This window comes from Rhineura floridana, chromosome 1, assembly GCF_030035675.1.
Source record: "Rhineura floridana isolate rRhiFlo1 chromosome 1, rRhiFlo1.hap2, whole genome shotgun sequence".
In the NCBI taxonomy this organism is placed as follows: Eukaryota; Metazoa; Chordata; class Lepidosauria; order Squamata; family Rhineuridae; genus Rhineura; species Rhineura floridana.
In genome coordinates this window covers 110997228-111018843 of record NC_084480.1, presented here as the reverse complement: position 1 = coordinate 111018843, position 21616 = coordinate 110997228, and the positions used below count along the sequence as shown (strand labels likewise).

The following is a 21616-nucleotide window of genomic DNA, read 5'->3' as shown; positions in this document are numbered from 1 at the left end:
AGTGTGTTCCCCTGTTGATTATTCAACATCCCTACTCTTGGTTTAAATTTCCCTTTCATTTCTCTAATCTTCTGGAACACGGCTCTTGTTCTACCCTTTTTGTTGTCCTCTTCTATTTCTATACAATAACTATTGTAATAGTACTCTTTGTCCCTACGTACTAGTCGCTGTATTGGTGCATTTAGAGTTCTGACCATTTTTCTATCTCCTTTTGCTTTTGCTTTCCTTCTCTCTTTAACCTTTTTAAGGGTTTCATCAGTCATCCACTGTGGTCTTTGTTTTTAACTAGAGTTATTGTCTTTTTGCATTCTTCCCTGATAATGTCTTTGACTTCATTCCATAGTTCTTCTGGTTCTCTGTCAACTAAGTTTAAAGCCTCAAACCTGTTCCTTATTTGATCTTTATATGCTTCTGGGATGTTATTTAACTTGTATTTTGGCATTGTGATTGCTTTGTTGTTCTTCTTTAGCTGATTTTCGATACGACCAGTTCATGATCTGTACCGTAGTCTGCTCCTGATCTTGTTTTTGCCGAAAGTATGGAACTTCTCCATCTTCTGCTACCAATTATATAATCAATTTGATCCCTATATTGACCATTTGGTGATGTCCATGTGTACGGTCATCTTTTCAGTTGTTCAAAAAATGTGTTTGCAAGAAACAAATTATTGGCTTCACAGAATTCAGTAAGTCTCCTGCTTCATTTCTATCTCCTAAGCCCCATTTCCCCACAATTCCTAGTTCTTCTCTGTTCCCTACTTTCACATTCCAGTTTCCCATGATTATCAGCACATCTTGTTTTGGTGTGTGATCAATTTTCTCCTGTACTTCTGCGTTAAATCTCTCCAACTCCTCTTCTTCTGAGTTTGCCGTTGGAGCATAAACTTGGATGAAGGTTATGTTAATAGGATTCCTGTTTACTCTCATTGATATAGCTCACTCAGACCTTGTGCTGTAGCTCCTAATTGCTTTTGCTACATCACTTCTCACTATTAAAGCAACCCCGTTTCTTCTTAATTTCTCATTTCCTGCATAAAATATTTTGTAGTTGCCTGATTGAAAATGGCCTGTTCCCATCCATTTTAATTCACTTGTGCCAAGTATTGTAATGTTGATATGTTCCATTTCTTGCTTGACAATTTCTAACTTTCCCTGGTTCATGCTTCTCACATTCCATGTTCCTATTGTGTGCAGCGTACAACTCCAGACTCTCCTTTGGCATCTGTGCACATCAGCCTCTCGGCTTCCTTTCAGCTTGACCCAGCTGCATCATTAGTCACAGCGCTACTTGTACTTGTCCTTTGTTCTTCCTCAACAGCTCGGTGAGTGCCTTCTGACCTGGGGGTCTCATCTTCCAACACCATCTCGTGTTGCTTTTTGGATACTCTGTTCATAGGGATTTCGTGGTAAGATATATTCAGGGGTGGTTTTACCATTGCCTTCCTCTGAGTTTGGATGCATCTTAGTCTGGTGTCTCAGCTTTGACCATTCCGCCTTGGGTGCCCCTGCTAGGAGTCTAGCCTCTTGGTCTAGACTCCTGATGGCATTGCTCTTAGCTTCTTCAACACTCTCAAACCCCCTCACCACGTTAAGGTGTGCATCCTAGAGAGGGCTTCTTTTAGTAGGTTTTACATAAATTTAATTGAAAGTGTGCTCATACAATGGAAAAAATTCCATCGGTATTTTTTTTTTACCGTAGACATCAACAGCACTTGAGAAATGCCTCTTTTAATTAATTAGCCAATAAAGAATGAAGACTGCAGGAATGACAATGGTATAGCATATTATTTATTTGTTTGTTTAGACTATTTCTATACTGCTTAATATATAAAAATATCTCTAAGCGGTGTACAAAAAAATCCCACAAGTAGTATTATAAAAAGTACACAATAAAACCGCAATACAAATAACTCATACTTAATACAAATTATTAACAAGTAAATAGACTAACACAGCAAATTCCATCACACTTCCCTACATATCCCCTGCCCCGCTCTGTTCCAACAACTTGGAAGAGAGTCCTGTCGTAAGCCATGGTGCATTCATATAACATAGCTTATGTTATATTATAAACTGTTGCAGTGACGCTATCTGCAACATTTAAAGTTCCTAATAATCTCTAGCAAAATGGACATAGCAGTTAAAAGCAGAGGGATATTACAGGCAGCAAGCTGAAAAGCTTGTCCCTAGAGAGACAATGTGCATGGAGGGAAAGAGAGGAAGAGCTAAGAGAAAATATTGATTGGGTACCACCTTAGCCTTACATAAGGTCTATGGACAGGAAGGACTGTGTACTTTGCAGAAAAGAAGACATAGACAGTAGAGGTTGGGAGGCTGGAAGCTATGGGGCAGGAAACTAATAGGACACAGAAAGCTGCCTTGTACCAGATCTGTCTATTCGTCCATCCAGCCTGAACTAGCAGCAGCAGCTCTCTAGGTCTCAAATATTTTTCCTATCACTTGCTACATAATCATTTTTAATTGCAGATGATGGGAATTAACCTGGTACCTTCTGCATACAGAGCATGTACTCTGGTCCCTGAATTATGGTCCTCCTCAGGAAGGACTGTAGGGTTGCTAGGCCATAAGATTGCTAGGTATATAGTTGAGACCATGAAATATCTACTGTAACTTTAACAGCTCGTAAAGGGAGATTCTGCCATTTGTGGTTTTCCATCATTTCAGCACTGTGATCTAGTACGTCTGACACAGGCATGCCAAGAAGCCATAAAGAATGGGGGCTGAATTCCACATATTGGTTTGAGTTAACTAGCAGGGTTTTTGCTCATAGGGTCACAACTGAACTAAGAGTAATAAAAATACTGCCATGTCTAGAGTTGAGAAAACAGCTAGTTCTGACACAGGCAGACAGACACAGCAAAATAGTACAGATTCCTAAAATAGACCACTGACATTCTTTGACTCCTGAGTACAGAATTGGCACAAATGCTCAGCAAATGGCAACACAAAGTATGATATGAACTTCAAGATACTAACAAATGGCTCTTCAGTCTGCTCAAGATGAACAGAAACAGATGCTCTGCCAGGCTTCTTCCCATGCTCCTCAGCTGCTCTCACCCACCTGCCTGAGGCAAAGAGTAGCAAGCAGCTAAGGTGCCTAAAGGAAAAGCTCTGTTAAAGTTCTGCTAAAGCCAATGAATAGTCTTTTGGCAATCTCATAGTTTGGGAGTAAATCAGTGAGTGGGGCTAATTTTGCTGGCACTCTAATCCTTGAATACTTCAGTAGGCCCCTGTTAAAAACTAGTTGCTGATCATGGACATACATGAAGCAAACAGCCAACAGCTTAAAGTTGTGAGTAGGTCATGCAATACTAATTATCCAGAATGTTTCTTTTTGTACTTATGCAGTGAGAATCTTGGCCACAGAAAAACATACCAGTTTACTTTCAGATTGAAGTATTTTTTAAATGGAATCACTTCTAAGGAAATCTTCATTTGCTAAGAATGGGGGGGGGTAATCAAAACAGTATGTAAACATTTATGTTCAGCAGTTTTAATGTCTGCATATAACTCCTAGTTCAGCATAAATATTGCAGGCTTGGCACAAATTAAAGGAGACCCCAGCAAAACACATAAAGTAATTGTCACTGGTTCATCTGTTTTAGCAACATTCACAAAATGTACTCGGTTAAAGTAACTACAAAACGTTGTCCATAGAAAGACACTGTTCCAGCCAACTAAGCTGAATATAAGCTGCATTGGGTAAATAACAAAATCTACAGACGTCTGAGAAAATGGTCCATTGGACTCACCTGAAGGCTGATTTTCACAGGTACGCCTGCCATCAGATTGGGTACTACTGCCATCTAGCGTCCGAAGGCAAGATGCACTAGAGTTAAAACCTGGGCCTCGGGCCCCTCCCACTCCAGTCTTCATTTACGACGAGTCCGAAGTGGTATATCTAAAAGGAACAAAAAGCCAAAGGCCCCAGCAGCAAGGAAAACAGAGGAACGAAACCGGAACAGGAAACACCATAGAAACTTGCAGCCGAAAATACAGGTTTTAACTAAGAGAGAACATGACAGAGCACTAAACTTCTAGCATATAAAACATAAAAAATGGAACAAATCATCCAGAAATCCCCCACAAGGGAGGGACGTGATGGCAGGTGTACCTGTGAAAATCACCCTTCAGGTGAATCCAATGTACCATTTTCCACAGGTAGCCTGCCATCAGATTGGGATGTACCAACGCAGCCCCTTAATAGGGAGGGACTACAAACAGCTTACGAATCAGAAAGGACATGTTGAAGGACACGTCTCCCGAAGGAGGCGTCAGCCGAAGCATAGCGATCAATCTTATAATGCTTCACGAAGGAGTTAGGGGTAGCCCATACCGCCGCCCTACATATGTCAGCAAGAGGAGCATTAGTTAGGAATGCCGCCGTAGCGGCAGCTGACCTGGTGGAATGAGCCGTGACGTTAGACGGCACTGGCAGATCAAGGGACTGATATGCGAGAGAAATACAGGCTCGTAGCCAACAGGACAAAGTGGATTTAGAAACCTTTTTTCCCAAAGACCTAGGGTGAAAGGATACAAATAATGCTTCTGTCTGCCTGATGTCTTGGGTGCGAGAGAGGTAAACCTTGAGTGCTCTCCTAACATCCAGCGAATGCCAGGCCTTTTTGAGGGAATGGACCGGCTTTGGGCAGAATGATGGAAGTACAATATCCTGGCCACAGTGGAATACTGAATTGACCTTTGAACAGAAGGATGGGTCAACCCTCAGAATTACTGAGTCCTTATGAAACACGCAGAGGTGACGGGCCGATGATAAGGCGTGTAGCTCCAAAATTCATCTTGCAGAAGTAATAGCAACAAGAAAAAGGACTTTGTAAGATAACAGTCTGAGGGGTACTGAAGCAAGGGGTTCAAATGGAGGACGCTGTAAGGCTTGCAAGACCTTAGAGAGGTTCCAGGAAGGAAAGTGGTGTCGTACAGGCGGAGAAAGGCGGGCAGCCCCTCTTAAAAAACGTTTGATGAGCAGGTGAGCTCCCAGGGGGGCGGCCGATGAGGAGACGGACAAGATCGAAGATATGGTGGAGGCATGGCGACGCAGAGTGTTCAGTCGCAGTCCCAATGTCAGACCTCTGTATAGGAACTGTAGAAGATGTTGTACAGTGGCGTGAGATGCCGGAAAGCCTTTGGAGGTGCACCAGTTGGAGAAGGCACGCCAAGTACTCTGATCAATGCGAGTAGTTGACAGTCGTCTTGAAGCTAAGATAGTGTCTATCACCCCCTGAGAAAGACCAGCCGTATTCAACTGCGTCCGTTCAAAAGCCAGGCTGTCAGGCTCAGCCAGGTCGGGTCTGGATGCCGAACTGGTCCCTGGGTGAGAAGATCCGGCCTGACCGGGAGGGTCCAGGGATCCACAACCGCCATTGAGAGAAGGTCCGAGAACCAAGGTCTGCGAGGCCAATATGGTGCTATCAGGAGGATCCGAGTTCCTTCGTGTCGGAGTTTCGTCAGCGTCCTGCCCAGGAGGGATATCGGAGGAAAGGCATAAAGAAGCCCGTCTGGCCATGGCGCTATCAGCGCATCCACTGCTTCCGCCATCGGCTCTAGGTATCTCAAGAAGTAACGAGGTAGCTGGCAGTTGTGGCTGGAAGCGAAGAGGTCCACCGAGAGGGGGCCGAACCGGAGCTGAAGGAGATGGAACACTGCCGGGTGAAGCTTCCATTCTCCCGGGTTGATCTGCTGCCTGCTGAGCCAATCGGCGGTCACGTTTAGAACCCCACTGAGATGTTCTGCTCATAACGACAATAGATGGTTCTCAGCCCAGTCGAAGATTTGGGTCGCCTCTTCCTGAAGACTCCTGGACCTGGTACCCCCGTCTGTTGATATGAGATTTCACGCAAACGTTGTCCGTACGGATGAGCACGTGCTGTAGAGAGAACAGTGGTTGGAAGTGCCGAAGGGCCAGATGAGCAGCCCTGAGCTCCAGCCAGTTTATGTTGTGATTTAGGTCCTGTGTTGACCACACGCCCTGAACAAAGGTGGAGTTGCAATGGGCTCCCCAGCCCGACAGACTGGCATCGGTGGTGATTAAGTCTCTGGCTGGGTCCCGAAAGGGTGTCCCGTTGCTGAGGTGTGTTGTCGTTACCCACCAGCGGAAAGAGACTCTCAACGATGAGTCCAGCGGAATCACCCGATGGTTGGACTTGGCAATGTCCGCCTGAAAAGGTAGGAGGGCCCATTGTAGAGGTTTCGAGTGATGTCGAGCCCACGGGACGATGTGAATTGTGGAAATCATTGACCCGAGAAGCTGTGCCAGGAGCATGATATCTGCCCTTGGGTGATGTATCAGTAAAGTTGCCATGGCTGTGATGGAGGCGATGCAGTCCGGAGACAGAAAAAACATGGCTAACGACATGTCCAGTATAGCCCCCAGGTGCTGGAGGCGCTGGGTTGGTTGCAAGTGACTGTTTTCGGCATTGATCAGCCAGCCGTGAGATTCTAGAGTTTCTAGGGTGAACTGGAGTTGTCTGTGGGCCAAGTCCTGAGAGCATGCTCGAAGGAGGAGGTCGTCGAGATAGGAGTAGATGTGAACCCCCTGTAGGCGAAGAGATGCCACCATGGTGGCCATCACCTTGGTGAATACTCGAGGAGCCGAGGAGAGGCCGCATGGCATGGCACGGTATTGGAAATGGTGGTGGCCTAGTGTGAATCTCAGGAATCTTCTGTGATCCGGGCAAATTGGAATGTGTAAATACGCGTCCTTCAGGTCGATGGACGCTAGGAAATCCCCCGGTTGTAGAGCTTCCACAATAGACTCCAGTGCCTCCATCTTGAAGCGGCGGTACTTGACAAAGCGGTTGAGAAACCTGAGGTCTAGGACCGCCCTCCATGAGGAATCTCGCTTGGGGACCGTGAAGAGGACGGAGTACACGCCTTGCAGCCTTTCGGATGGAGTTACTGTCTCTATAGCAGCTATGTTTAGAAGATGGCGTAGGGCATCCTGCATAGCCACCCTGCGTGACTTGGAGACGGGGGAGAGGCAAAATCTGTCCGGGGGTTCCCTCCAAAACTCTATGTTGTACCCCTGGGTGAAGATGACCCTGACCCAAGAGATTTGTGTCAGAGAGAGCCAGGAGCTGGAGAAGAGGGAGAGTCTGCCTCCAATGGGAAAGGTGTCAGAACTGCCTGCGCTGACAGGCTCCTCTGCCGTAAAAGGCTGAAGTGGCTTGCCTGCCTTGGTATTGGGCTCTGGGCTGGAAACATTGTCTGGGCCAGGGTGCCTTGGGGGGACGGAAATCTGTAGGCCTGGTATCCCGTCCTCGTCCACCAGGTCGTCCTCTCCGAAAGGGCTGAAAGGAGCGGTAAGGAGTAAACTGCCAAAATGGTCTGCGGTCGTCTCTTCTGACTGTGGCTAAGGCAGGCTTACGATTGTTCTTGGGATCGACCAGAACAGCTTTAAATGCGTCATCGCCAAAGAGCATAGCGCCCGAGTATGGAGCCATGGACAAGTTAGTTCTGGCGGTAGAGTCAGCGTCCCAATGTTGAAGCCATAGGGTTCGACGAGCTACAATTCCAGCTGCCAGAGCCCGTGCACCTTGGTGGGTTGCGTCTAACGTGGCATCAGCCACAAATGCAGCAGCCTTGTGTACCCTGAGTAGACCCTTCCGTAGCTTGGCGGGATCCGGGTTAGGGTCGTCCAGAAGGTCATCTAGCCACATCATGGAGGCCCGTGAGAATATGGAGGCGGCAGCAGAGGCCCGGATGGAATGAGCGGATGCCTCGTGGATCTTTCGGAGGACAAAGTCGAGCCGCCTCTCCGAGGGATCCTTGAACTGGGAGTCTCCTTCTTTTGGGAGGAGAGACAGAGACACGAGATTGGAGATGGGTTGGTCCACTCCCGGGACGTTCAGGAATGACATGAAGTCCGGGGCCAGGGTATACATCTTGTTGGCCAAAGTGGAGGAACGGCGCGGACGTAGAGGGCGGGCCCATTCTTCTCTGGCCAGCTTGTTAATAGGATCTGGCACAGGGATAAAATGATCCACTGATCTAGGCGACTTGAGAACTCTGGCACCCCTCACTGGAGGAGCAACCGGTAGTGTTTTTTCTGGTTGAATGCCGAGGGTGTCCATTACTCTGCGAGACACAGGAATGAAGTCCGCCGGGTTGAAAAGGCGGTAAGAGTAGTCCTCATCTGGGTCAGATTCCCCACTCCATTCATCAGGGTCAGCCTGGAAGAAGTTTAAGTAGTCATCCATCTGTGAGGGTTCCACGCCCACTCTGCCCCTGACCACATCAAATGGGTTAGGTGAGGGTAGCGGGGCATCATCATGGCAGCCAAGTTGTCTTGCAGAGGTGGGCTGCCACGAAACTTGTGGCTGAGGGGATACATGTGGTAGAGGCTGAGGTTGATATAGGCACCCAAGCATCTCTCGTAACTGTAGCAGAAAATCTGGAGTCAACTGTATCCCTGCAGGTGGAGGAGCGGGTACAGCATGTTCCTGTGGAGGCACATGAGTCTGCACAGATGGAGTCAGGCGAATAAGAGAGGTGTCAGATTGGCGAGGAGTTTGGCTGGGGAAGCCTTCAAACTCTTCCTCTGAAGACTCCGAAGGAGACTGAAAGAGCACAGGCACCGCTGCGTGCAGAGGTTTCTCCAGGAGCGGGGGTGCAACATAGCGTGCCCTCTTGGGCGCCCCGTGGCCAGACAGGTGTTTAGTCTTGGCTAAGGCTTTAGCGTGCTTATGTTTAGCTGGTTTGTGTTGAGATGGGGCGATGCCCTGACGACCTGCTTTTGAGGTTTGTGGCACCTCAGGGTTCAGATCCGCCACGTCAGTGTCTGGATCACACACACAATGGGGAAGGTGCTGTGACAGTTCTGAGCTAGAAATAGTATAGAGCAAGATGCAGAGTAGGGGCCAGGTGCCAAGAGAACTATGACAAGGTTCACTATGGCATCCAAAAATAAGTGGGTGTACGCCCACCAATAAAGTACTAAGACCCCACTAAGCAATCAGGACTCCAAAATATAAAAGGGGAGTCGAGATGCAATATTGGCCACCAGCTAGGTACACACACACAATGGGGAAGGTGCGGGACCGCCAATTACACTGCCAGGAAAAAGGAAGCTTTTAAAAAGCGCAGCGTGGCCAGGGCTAGATACACGCACACAATGGGGAAGGTGCAGTACCGCCAAAGTGCACTGACGAAAACTAAGCCTCACACAGTGGTGCACATAAGGGGATACACACACACAATGGGGAAGGTGTGGTATCTCTAGACTAGGTCGTTCTAAAGACACAGGTCTCACATGCAGGAATACTTTAGAAAAAACACTTGAAAAACAAAATGGCGGCCGCGATATCGGGGAGCCTAAATAAAGGCCCAACAGGGCTGAGAGGGCAGCCGGGACGAGACGCTGCCTTATAGGGCCTCAAGAAGCCTCAGAAAGGAAAAAACTTCAAAAGTGCAAAAAACAAAATGGCGGCCGCGATATCGGGGTTGCCTAAATAAGACCCCAGGAGGGCTGAAAAAGCAGCCGAGCCTAAATAAAGCCCCAACAGGGCTGAGAGGGCAGCCAGGACGAGAGGCTGCCTTATAGGGCCTCAAGAAACCTCAGAAAGGAAAAAAAATTAAAAGTGCAAAAAACAAAATGGCGGCCGCGATATCAGGGTCGCCTAAATAAGACCCCAGGAGGGCTGAAAAAGCAGCCGTAGACCAAAAAACGCTGTCCTGGGGCGCAGGAACGGGCGGAGAGCCCGTGAGGGAGCCGCAGCCTCAGCGAAATAAGGCCCCAGGAGGATTGAAAAGGCAGCCGAAACTGAGCGGGGGGGGATTCGCAGCCGCGGGACCCCCACCCAACAAAAAAGCAGCAGCCGCCGCTTAAGTAGCCTCAGCGACGCACCCCCAAACAATCCCAAACGGGAAAACAAAAAAGGGAAAAAATAACGCCAAGGAGAGATAAGGAACAATATATTAGGAAAAAATAAGAAAAAATTGCACACCCTCCGAACACCGACGTGGGGAGGGAAACAAACAGGTGAAAAAAGGTGAAATGGAAGAAGGAATAAAGACTTATCTATCGCTCTGTCCAACAATTTAACCTGCCTCGGACGAAGGCAAGAATGAAGACTGGAGTGGGAGGGGCCCGAGGCCCAGGTTTTAACTCTAGTGCATTCTTGCCTTCGGACGCTAGATGGCAGTAGTACCCAATCTGATGGCAGGCTACCTGTGGAAAATGTTCCATCTACCCTTCTTTCACATCTTAAAATGTGATCTTATCTGTATGCTTATTGGCTTCTAACAAAAATAAACCTCAGAAACTTCCTAACGTGGATTCGTGGTGCAAAGTGGTGACGGATGAGTTAATCGCAGAGGGCAAGTCAGATAGGTCAGCTGTACCTCAATAATGTTCAACTCACAGGCAGACTGATGTTAATGTAGTAAGGCAAACAAAAGGGAGGTCCACACTCCGGTTCAGTAGTTTTCAGACCATGTTCTGGAGAACCCTGGGGTTCATCAATGAAATCTATAATGGTGGGCAAGCTTCCTTGAAAGAAAGGCTACACACTACTGCTCTTTCCTCCTCCAGGGGAATGCTGGATGTGCTCTAGCATTCACTGGTAGCTTACACGAAGCAACAGAGGTTCCCACCAAAAAACATGCCTGAAGCAAGTATGAACACTAGAATACTTAATATGAATGCCTAAAATTATTGATCATTTTATCTATACAAATGTCAAAACCTCTTGGTCTCCCTGGACTCCTGCTGGAAGGAAGGGCGGGGTATAAATAAAATAATAAATAATAATAAATAAATAAATAAAATATTTATATGATTTTGTTCAATTCCAATACCTTAGAAATTTTTCAAAGATATCTTAACAGTTTGTGTTTTTTTACTAGCCGCCCATTATACACTTACTGTCACAGCAGTCAACAGCATATTCCCAGTGTTTCTTTCCTTCATTAGGTTTTTGGTTTTTCCAAGCAACAAAACTAGGGATCCCCAAGGTAATTCATAACCTGTTATTTCTTGGATAAAACCCCAAATTCATTGTTAAGATAATTATTTATTTATTACTTATTTAATTTATATCCACCTTTCCTACCAGTAGGCGCCCCTGGCATGTACCATCTGACAAAATACTATGAAACAGTGTATACTCATGTCCAAGGTATGGAATATCCACACCTCTTATATGCAGAATACAGGATGCCAACATTAATAAAAGAGAATAATCTAGATGTGAACCACTTTGGAAGTTGCCAGAATATTTCATTAACTGAATTAAATGTGATGTTCTTACAATGAGAAATTTAGTATACCAAAACATATAGAAAAGAATGACAAAGAAAAAGCTTGAAGAATCTGGCTATTATTATCCCTGAAGCTTTAAGTCCTCAACAACTCTTTTTCAGTCAGGGCCAATTAAAACCACGCTGGTATTTCTAAATTCACACGTTCACTTTTTAACAAATTCTAATGTACAGCTTTATTCTAATAATGCTTGACTTACCAACTTGGCTACTTTTCCATAGTCAATCCATCTGATTGTTGCAAAGTTCGTTGACTCTGCACAATTGAAACCATGATTAAATCCTGCATGGTATCCATATGGGAAAGTGATCATAAACTCTCCTGCCTCCTGTGTGATCTAAAAAAACCAAAAAGGCAATTAATAGTATTGCTTCCTCTAGACTTCCCCTTTCTGCTGTGGTTCTGGATTACCAACACATCTGCATGGGCCACATCGACTGGATATATTGATTCAATGTTTCCTTAAAAAAAACAAAAAACCCACCAGCCTCTTTGTCTGTTTGCTCACATCTATCCTTAAACATCTTTACACAAAGGTTTTTCTAAGTGGTTCATAAGAAAGAAATTGGCCATTTTTCCTTGTCCCAAAGAACTACATATTGAATTACGTACTCATATTGTGACTTAGTCTGCATAAAAGAATAAATTGACACAAATCAGGAATACAGAAACAGAAACACACAGAAACCAGTGAGAGGAAATTTCAGTTTCATTTGCCATTCTTTACAGAGGACAGCCCTCTATTTTGAAGGGCTGTCTGAAGGAGGACTGTCTTCTCTTTGAAGGTGTCTTCTGTTTGAGAGCTGTCCAGTCCAAGCCTAGGATAAAGATATGGAACCATAAAAAGAGTGAGAAGGAGGTTTGAAACTGCTCATCAACCATTAGCAGCACCTGGTCAGCAGACTGAGCAGGCACACAAGTCACCTGATGTATTCCCCACTATGGTGATATATATTTCCAATTAAATTATAGTAATTATCTCTTTGTGCCTATACATACATGTTGCCATATACACATTTTATGTAAGTTGGTGATGCAAATTTTTAACGAGCCACCCTAATTTCATTCTCTCTAAAGCTCACTATACTTAAAGAAAAGAACATTCCTGGGACAACTAGAAGAATTAGAATTCCACAACAATATCTGACAATTGATAACGTTTTCCACCACAGATTTGATTGGCCATCTGTACAGAGAAAAACTTGACAAGATTTTTTTTCTGACATGCATTCCAATGCGTGATAAAGACTGTCAAGCTTGCTTATCAAGGAAGTAAAGTATTACTACTATAGTAAAGCTTTAACCACTAGGTGAGTTGGTTAGTAGACCCAGTATGGTGTAGTGGTTCAAGTGTTAGACTAGGACCTGGGAGACCAGGGTTTCATCCCCCACTCAGCCATGAAGCTCACTGGGTGACCTTGGGCCAGTCACAGGCTCTAAGCCTAACCTACCTCACCGGATTGTTGGGAGGATAAAAATGGGAGGGGAGAACCATATACATCACCTTGAGCTCATTGGAGGAAAGACAGGGTATAAATATAATAAATAAATAAATCTATCAGTAATTCGTAGGATATGGCCACCAAGTGGGAACGGACTCCCTTGAGCTATAAAGTCTAACAGTTAGATTTGGCTGTTATTCCTGCATTTTCTTCATGATTATCCGATTTTAAGTTTAAGATTTAAGACTTCTAATCAACTGTTTACGTATTTTGAAGGTTTAAATATTTATCATTTCTGTGAGGTTCTTTAAATATTCACTTACATTTTTGGTGCAGTTTTAATATATGAATAAAACTCATTTCATTGAAGACTGAGAAAATGGCTGTTTATTGCTAGACAGAACGGGGCAGAAACTGAGGAAAACTCATACTCCAGCCAATAATAATAAGCAGTTATAAATTTAAACCTATAGTGGTCAGATTACTACAGTGTGTTTGAGAGTTTATTACTGAATGTATAAAGAGGGCACTAAAGTGAAGTGTGTACCCATGCCATGCTGATTTTCTTAAAAATGGCTACGTGGGGATAAGAACAATGGAATTGTCTTATGAAAAAGCCAAAAATAGTTCCTAAAAGAAAGAGGATAACTCCAAGTGAAGGAACATTTTATTGCCCTTTTTGAAACACCATTATCAGTACAATAAATTTAACATTGTGAGAACAGATTAGCCATCACCCTCCCTAAACAAGAACGAGCAATCATTGAGAAAACAATACTGCAGTAGTGCAGAGCAACAGAACAAGCCAGTAAGTAGGGGGTGGAATTACAATCACAGAATAAGACAGAGCCAACCATGATGTAATACCATATTTTTAAGAATCTTGCAAATTTCTCGACATAAAGCACATGGTAAGCTGGGTATTTACCTATTCTCTCTTTTATGGTTGCCTAACCTCTCTTCCTCCTTCCACTCCTGACCCCCCCCAAGCAATTTTCCATAGGAGCTTCCCATTTTTCCCTCTCTAGCGTCTGTCGGACCTGCCCCACCTCAAGGAGGTCCTACTTTATCAGCATATCAGCAAGCCATTGTGCATTTCATTATGGCTCCCTGACAGATCCTCTGGTCTCGCAATGAATCTTTCCGGAGGAACGTTTTCTGCATTCTAAGCTTAACCAATAAGCACAATCTGTCTGAGTTGTCTAAACATACTTTCAGAACAAATATTTAACTACTGCTATAGTAAAACTGTCTTAAGAATTAACCTTTGTATTTACCAGTACCAGTATTACCATTGCAAAACATGTTTTTTGCCTAAAGGTAGCTATTTGAAACTCAGTAATGGTATAACTTCCATGCCAGTGGTTGAAATGAGGAACTACATAAGAATCATTTCATACCCTTGTAACTCAAAAAAACCCCTATGCTATAATTTTAGAAATTGTTTATTTATTGGAATACAACTTTTCTTGAAGGAGTACAATTTCTGCAGAAGAATACATGGATTTTGGGGACAAAGCATATAGTACCGTAAAAAAGACTGTAGTAAAACTCTGGTACTGCTCCAAATAATAAACCAGTTTTCTGAGAGAAGCAACTTTATTGACATAATGGCATCATTGTTGGAAGGAGCCTGAGGCCCATCAAGGACAGCTCTCTCAAAGGCCTGGATTCTATAAACTACCTCTTATAGAGACTGAATTAGTCCTCTCATAAAGCATCCGGCAAAAAGATTTAGCAGTTTCAGTTCAGCAACTCCTCTTAACAGCATGGCTCGAAGCCCACTCTTCACTCTGATCCTGTCTGGTAGTCAAGTTGCCATAGACAGTACTGTCCACTATTTTCACCTCCCCCTACCTATGATGAGACATTGCAATATTGATGGGCTAACCACATGTTCTCCTTAGTTGGTTAAAAGGGTGGTTCATATTGCATTTTTGAAAAAGCAACAGAATGGCAAACCTCACTAAATCCTGCTGTATGCATGTCTTGATAGGGAGCATAACACAAGGATGTGCTCCATCTGGTACCATGCTTTTACTGTGACTTCTGAAATGTATTTCATTACATAAATGATATGTATCTTCCCAACTGGCCCAGAGAGAGTGTTACTTCTTAGCTGAGCTTCACATATGGAACAAATATTTAGCAAAAATACTGCACTAGGCACTGTCTAGAATACAGAAGTTGCACATTTTTTGCACAGTGAATTAATGACATCCAAGAGTAAAATGTTTGCTCTTTTTCTGCATAAACATGGTCTCATGGATACTGCTTTGATCATGCCAAATGAAGACAGAAAATTGGTGTAAGGCAGGAGTGGGGAACTTGATGTCTTCCAGATATTGTCCGACTAACTCCCATCAGTCCCAGTTAGTATGGCCAATGAGCCAGGATAATGGGAGTTGGAGGTGGAGAGCAAGGCTTTATCTCTTGCTCATTCTTACTTTAAAATAATTAAGAGGGGGCCGAATTGTGTATAATCTGCTTGCATATTTTAAAAAACCTTTGAGCTTCACACCAGCCTTTCCTTTCTGGTGTTTTCGTCCCCCAATTACAGGTCTTACAAGATGAAGGTGTCCAAAATGTTCTTTGTGGAGTTTTGAAGAGCTCTGGGTTTGTTTGCTTTTAAATCAGAGGAAGCAGGGCTGGCGCCAGAAGGCAGCCAAGTTGGGCCCCGGCCAAGGGCCCCTGTGGCCCAGAGGGGCCCCTGAATGGCCCCTCATTAGGGTGGGGGATGGTACTCCCATTCTGTGATCCACGGCAGTGTCAGGTCCTGCAATCCTGCCTGCCACAGACTGCGGATAGGGAGCTCCCAGGCACCCCCCTAATACAGATACATCAGACTTCACTAAGCCCACACACATGCCCCACCTACCTCTCCCATCAGTGTGAATGCCATGCACGCATGCCTGCCATCACCCACAATGGTGGCAGGGATATCCCTAAAAGACTGATGCCCCCACTGCCATCTAAGTTGATGGAAGGTATGCACACTATGTGTGCGCATCATTCACACTACACGAGAGGTGGGTGGGGTGCAGGGCAGGCTTATTAGCCCCACGTCACCTATATCGGGCGGTGTTAGGCTACAGCACCATGGGCCGGGGCAGGCTGGTGCCCAAGGACCCACTCATGCCTGACGCTGGCACTGAGAGGAAGGTTGGGTTTTTTTTAAAAAAAAGAACTTATATGAAGCTTTTAATTGTTTTAAAACAAATCCTTCACTGATGTGTTTTAACAAAAAAAAAGCTAAGAACACAAGAACCCTGCTGATCAGTCGAAAGGTCCATCTAATCCAGCATCCTGTACTTGCAGTGGCCAACCAAATGCCTATGAGAAGCCTGCAGGCAGAACCTGACTGCAACACCACTCTCACCACTTGTGATTCCCAGGAACTGATATTCAGAGGCATTCTGCCTCTGACACTGGAGGTAGAAAATATCCATCATGGTTAGTAGCCACTGACAGAGAATACATCAGTACTCCAAAGGCAACATTCTGGACAGCCTCACTTCTTGCAGGGATCACTGACCTAGAGAAACAGAGATACAGGAAAACAGAGCTATACAATACAGGAGTGCAGATTCAACAGAGCAACACAAGGATTTGGGGTGATATTGACATCACACTTCAACTCGGAAGGAGGGAAAGACCCCCAAATCACGCTAATTTGCTCTCAACGCAGGGACAATGCACACCCCTATCTCAAACAAGAGTCCAGCACCTTAGCTCCTGTGCCACCAGTGCTCTGTATCAATCAGCTTTCCAGACTGAGTTCTATGCTTTAAAAAGTTCCATCTAGGCAGCAGTTGATCCCAACATATAAACCCTAGCCTCAGAATACAATGCCTTGAGAGCCTGCCAAAAAGGAGATAAAGGAGCTTTAAGGTCTACAAGGATCCACTCTCCCAGGCATTAGCAGTTCAAAGCACAGGCTTAGGTTACAGTCCACCCACACAGGAACCAGTTAATTAAACATGCAGGTGACTTCATTTCTGCTCTAGCAATAACTACATCTTTAGGCTTTTCTATAACAAGCTGCACACAGGACTCTTTCCCATTGCTTTCTCTCTCTCTTCCCCTTCCCCCAACATGCATACAAGCCGGCAGCAACTAACGATGCGCATGCACAATACTATCACCACTGCAGCTGAGGGAGTTATTGGGGGAAAGGGATTTTGTAGGGCAGGCAGTGAATGACGGGAAGCAAGGCTGCCAACAAAGGTCGCTGCTTTGTGTTTCTTCCACATTCCAGCCGAACGCAAGATACTGGCTGACAGAATACCAAGGAGCAGGGCAACTCACCGATGTAGAGGAAGAGCATAGCCCCTGGTTAGCTGCAACAACCGCAGACTGGTTCTGACTGTTTGGCAAAGAACTTCACAAATTCACGTGCAGCAGAAAAAATCCAGCATCCAAGATGGTTCCCAGGCTTATAAAACGTGGGTCCTAAAAGCCATCTTCGAGATCCCCCAGGAACCAGCTTTCTGGTGAGACTTTGGGGAGATTTGTGTGTGTTTGAATGGATGGGTGGAGTCCTCAGTGGGAGCCAAGAGGCTGAGAGATATTGAGTGGGGAAGTGTGAAGGAATTTATGTCAGTATTTATTTATTAATAATTTGTATTATATATATATTATAGTTTTATTGTGCATTTTTATAATACTTGTAGTTGTTTTACTTTTCTGTACACCGCTTTTTATATATTAAGCGGTATAGAAATAGTCTAAATAAATAAATAAAATATGCATGCCAGCCAGCAACTTGCCTCAGTAGAGGAGACAATGCCTGACTTTGGTCTGGCTCCCTTCCCTCGTACTGCTGCCTTTTGGAATTTCACCCCTGACCTGCCTCAGTTGCTTAAACTATGTTATCTGTCTCTGACTTCTGCCAGCTGCACTTGGCACTTGATCTGTGCTTTCCCTAAGCCACAATATCCAACTCTGGCCCCTCAGATACCAGAACCCCTGGAGATTCCAACCTTGATCACTTGGGTGTCTGACCTCACTTGATGTGGCACAAAGGCTTCATTCGCACTTAATGATAAACCACAATCTGAAATAAATTGTTGCTTACTGTGAATGAGCTCAGGAAAGGAGGGAGTGAAACAGGCACCATTGAGCAGTATGTGCTGGCACACTGGTCGTTTGTGGTAAACCACAGCTTATTTTAGACTACAGCTTACCATGATGTGCAAACCAGGCCACTGGATTCAAAGACCCTAAGGTTAGCTTTTATTATAAAAATGTTAAATTTCTATATAGCGTTACTATAAACTTTTAATAATATTAAAATGTATGTTATACTAACCAATACATGAACTTTACTTTTAATTAGCTTATGAGAGAAGAGGGGGCATATCAGTAAGTGCCTGAACTTACAGTTTATGTATGCAATATGGAGGCGTGTATATGTATAGATGTGATCAGAGCGGAAATACTGTAATTCTAGGTTTGCATTTTATGTTATACGTTTGTGTGTGCACATATAAATAATGGTACAGAGAAATTAAATAGAGCAACAGTATATCTTTTTTATAAAAATATGTAATGCTACCTTATAGTTTCATTACAAATTGGTAGTGATTGTATATTGTATCCTGGGAATATGCACATCGGTGTGCATGCTGAGATTATGATTGGAGTTTTGTGTTTTTTTTTAAGAGTGTGGCATGTGCATATAAGTATGAACATTTTCTGGGCCAACAATTCACAAATTTATCTTGTCACTCACCTCCACTGATGACAGTTTAGCAGGTGCACTATTGCAATAACCAGCAGTTCAGCTGTCACCTGGTAGGCGTAGACTGGCTTATCAGTGTTCAGCACGTTTCCAGTTCTATCACTCCAAGCCACAAGAGATCACAGCCTGATTCTCTCTATTCATATTCTCACAGAAGCCTATTAATTAGAACTACTGTTGGGTACAGACTGCTCTCTGGTGGCACAAGGTGACATATAATATTTAACTATCAGAAATGTTTAAATGGAAAACTGGAACATTCCTAGCCCTGGGATATATTTGTATGAACGGTGGTATATAAATACCTTAAATACATAAAAATAGTAGCAGAATGATAAACTCTGTGTGCTGAATGCTCCTCAGCTCCTGCAAAAATGAATCTGAAGATGTTAAATAGGAATCCTCTTGCCTGCACTACTTGATAGCCTTGCCTTTTCTCCTGTGCTAGAACATACCCTGCTCTGACTTCAGCTTGTGAAATACAAAATGAAAGCTCTAAATTACAGGGTTTTGTTTTATATGCACAGTATGGAGAAAATGGGTAGCTAACACAGATAAGACTAATAAAATCACTGTATGTCCCCAAGAAAAGATACCATTACAAAGAATGAAAGTATGTTCATGTTTACACTTCCTGAAGACACTTTCCTGGACTATGTGCATAGACCATGCTAGACCTGGCACAACCCAGGATCCTTTCTGATCCTCCTCTCCACTCTGTCAGTCAGACCCCTTCTGGAATACATCATAAATGGAGCAGTCTGAGAACATCTTTATCTCCATTTCTCCTTAACATTGCTGCTCCAGCCTGCAGAGACCCATGTAACTGTACATGTAAACGATCCTATTCTTTCTGTGATGCTGTTCTTTCTTTAAGTGTTGAACTTATTTAGAAATTATTTGTGTAAGATTAGACAGACATTACTGTTTATCTTCATATTAATGAAGTTCCTGGCTTTCTTCTATTCCTTCAACTGGAATGAGAAGCCTCAACTTGAGCAAGGAGCTTTAGCTGAAGATGATGTTACTCACAAGCCTGGTACCTCAATCTACCTGGTTAATTTGAGGGTATTAGGAGATCAGTCCTCCCCCCAAGAATACTGCCAATCTGGATGCCAAGTACCAGAGGATGTGATGTGTCTAGTTACATGATGTGGTGGCAGCCATTGATTATTTAAGAGGAAAATGCCTCTCAGTCTATTTCTACCTTGTAAGAAAGGCAGCCAAGTGGCCATTTGCTACATAAATTATATCCTTTTAAATCCAGTGAGAATTTACCCATCCTCCTTTCCATGTCTGAAATGTCCACTATTTGTATATCTAAAGAATGTAGTGTAGTAATATTCTTTGAAGCAACAAAAATATTTACACATCTGGAGCAACACTGAAACTGTTTTGTCAGATAAGAGAAGCCGTCTCTCCTCCTCCCCCCCCCAACCAACCACCAAATAGTTTCAACTAGAGAAAACTAAAAGTGGATAATAAGTCAGCAACGTTTAGAAATGTGGGACAAAGATTGGAGAAGGTAATGATTTCTTTAGTGATTCCAGACATTCCACATATGGAGAAGTCGAGCAAAATCTATGCCTAGCTAAAACTTCATCCAACTTGCTGAAAGGTTTCTTGGCATACAGGGCTGGCACCAGCCTACCCCGGGCCCCCGCACACGCACACCCCATCTCATGCAAGATTGTAGAGAGGGAGTTCCCAAGCATCCTCCTACTGCCGGTGCAGGCCCATGACCCCCCGAGCATGCTCCACCTACCTCTCCCTTGACGTAAATGCTAGTTGCGCTGCGGGCACAAGCCTGCCATCAACCAAGATGGCGACCAAGGCTTCCCTAGGGGACTGATGTCTTCACCGCCATCTTGGTTGATGGCATTAATGCGTGCTACACATGCACATCAACCAAGATGGTGGAAGGGGCATCAGTGCCTTAGGGGAAACTTGGCTGCCATCTTGGTTGACAGCAGGCTTGCGCCTGCAGTACAACCAGCATTTACGTCAAGGGAGAGGTAGGTGGAGCATGCGGGGGAAGGGTCGCGGGCCTGCGCGGCAGCACAAGGGATGCCTAGGAGCTCCCTCTCTGCAATCCATGCCACAGATCGCAGAAAGGAGCACTACCCACCCACCCTAAGGAGGGGCCCTTGTGACCCAGGGGCCCTTGGCCAGGACTCAACCTGGCCGCCCTCTGGCACTGGCCCTGTTGACATACCATGATACTATTGTGAGAAAGCTGTAGTTCCCTTACTGTTTGGCACCAGTATAAAGCCCAAATTCAGGTATGAACATACTACTCACCAGATCAAAGCATTTCCCTTAGCCACACCTGGATGGGAAATGGGTTGATCTGCTGATCAGTTGCAAAATCTCTTTCAACCTGAATTTTTAAAAAGCGCACTCAAGCAGTTCCCATCAGGTTTTACAGTTAAAAGGGATGGGATTTGACTAGCATTGTGTGCCCCCATTTTCAGAACAGAGAGGTGGAGATACTGGAATCAGCGGAACAGTAAGTGTATTTCTACCCTTAATCTCATTAAAGCAACAAGCACAATAGCTTCTCAAGTGATGACTACAGGACAACAAAAAATCATGTAGGGAAAAAGAACAAAAATATTTGAGCTCTTGGAAGCAGCTGCCAATTTAATCCTTTGCAGACCTAAAGAAAGATCAAAGCTCAATTCCTCATTTTCACTTGTTTTATATTCAGATGGCCTTCCTATTCTGAGAGCCTGCTATAGTTTGAATATTCACAAGAGCTGCAATCCTGATGGCAAAATCAGTGGCAATAGTTTGCCACAGCCAAGGTAATAGTTAAGCAGAAACTTAAACCATACACATGCTAAAGACAACCACATACGCTGCCTTGAGCTCTTTGGAGGAAATACGAGATATAAATGTAGTTAATATAAAGTAAAGTATAGGTTCTCACTAAAGATTAAGCAAATCTCAATTCACAGGTTTTTGATTCATTTGGAGATCTTCTGTAGGTTTAAAATTCAAAACAGAGCCTACCTTTCAGTAATGTGCAGTAAAGAAAAAGCTTGCACGTGAGCCTTTGATTTTTGCAGAAATATGTTTTTTAAATTGCTAGAGAGGGACCCACCTCATTACTTTATCTTTATCACATCCA

General features: G+C 44.3%; 1 protein-coding gene across 8 annotated transcripts in view; it reads right to left on the bottom strand.

Moving 5' to 3' along the window:
* KDM4C (lysine demethylase 4C) overlaps positions 1-21616 on the bottom strand; it is a 383363-nt gene that overhangs the window by 307647 nt on the left and 54100 nt on the right. For 4 of the 8 annotated variants that reach the window (XM_061629553.1, XM_061629542.1, XM_061629531.1 and 1 more), the window contains exon 9: positions 11498-11635. The exons of 1 other annotated variant lie outside the window; for it this stretch is intronic. In XM_061629553.1, coding sequence (XP_061485537.1) covers positions 11498-11635 — 138 coding nt within the window. Of the gene's footprint in view, positions 1-3817; positions 3922-11497; positions 11636-11656; positions 12117-15824; positions 16276-21616 lie in introns of those variants that run through there. 3 more of the 8 variants (XM_061629561.1, XM_061629570.1, XM_061629577.1) reach the window with 3 other exon arrangements.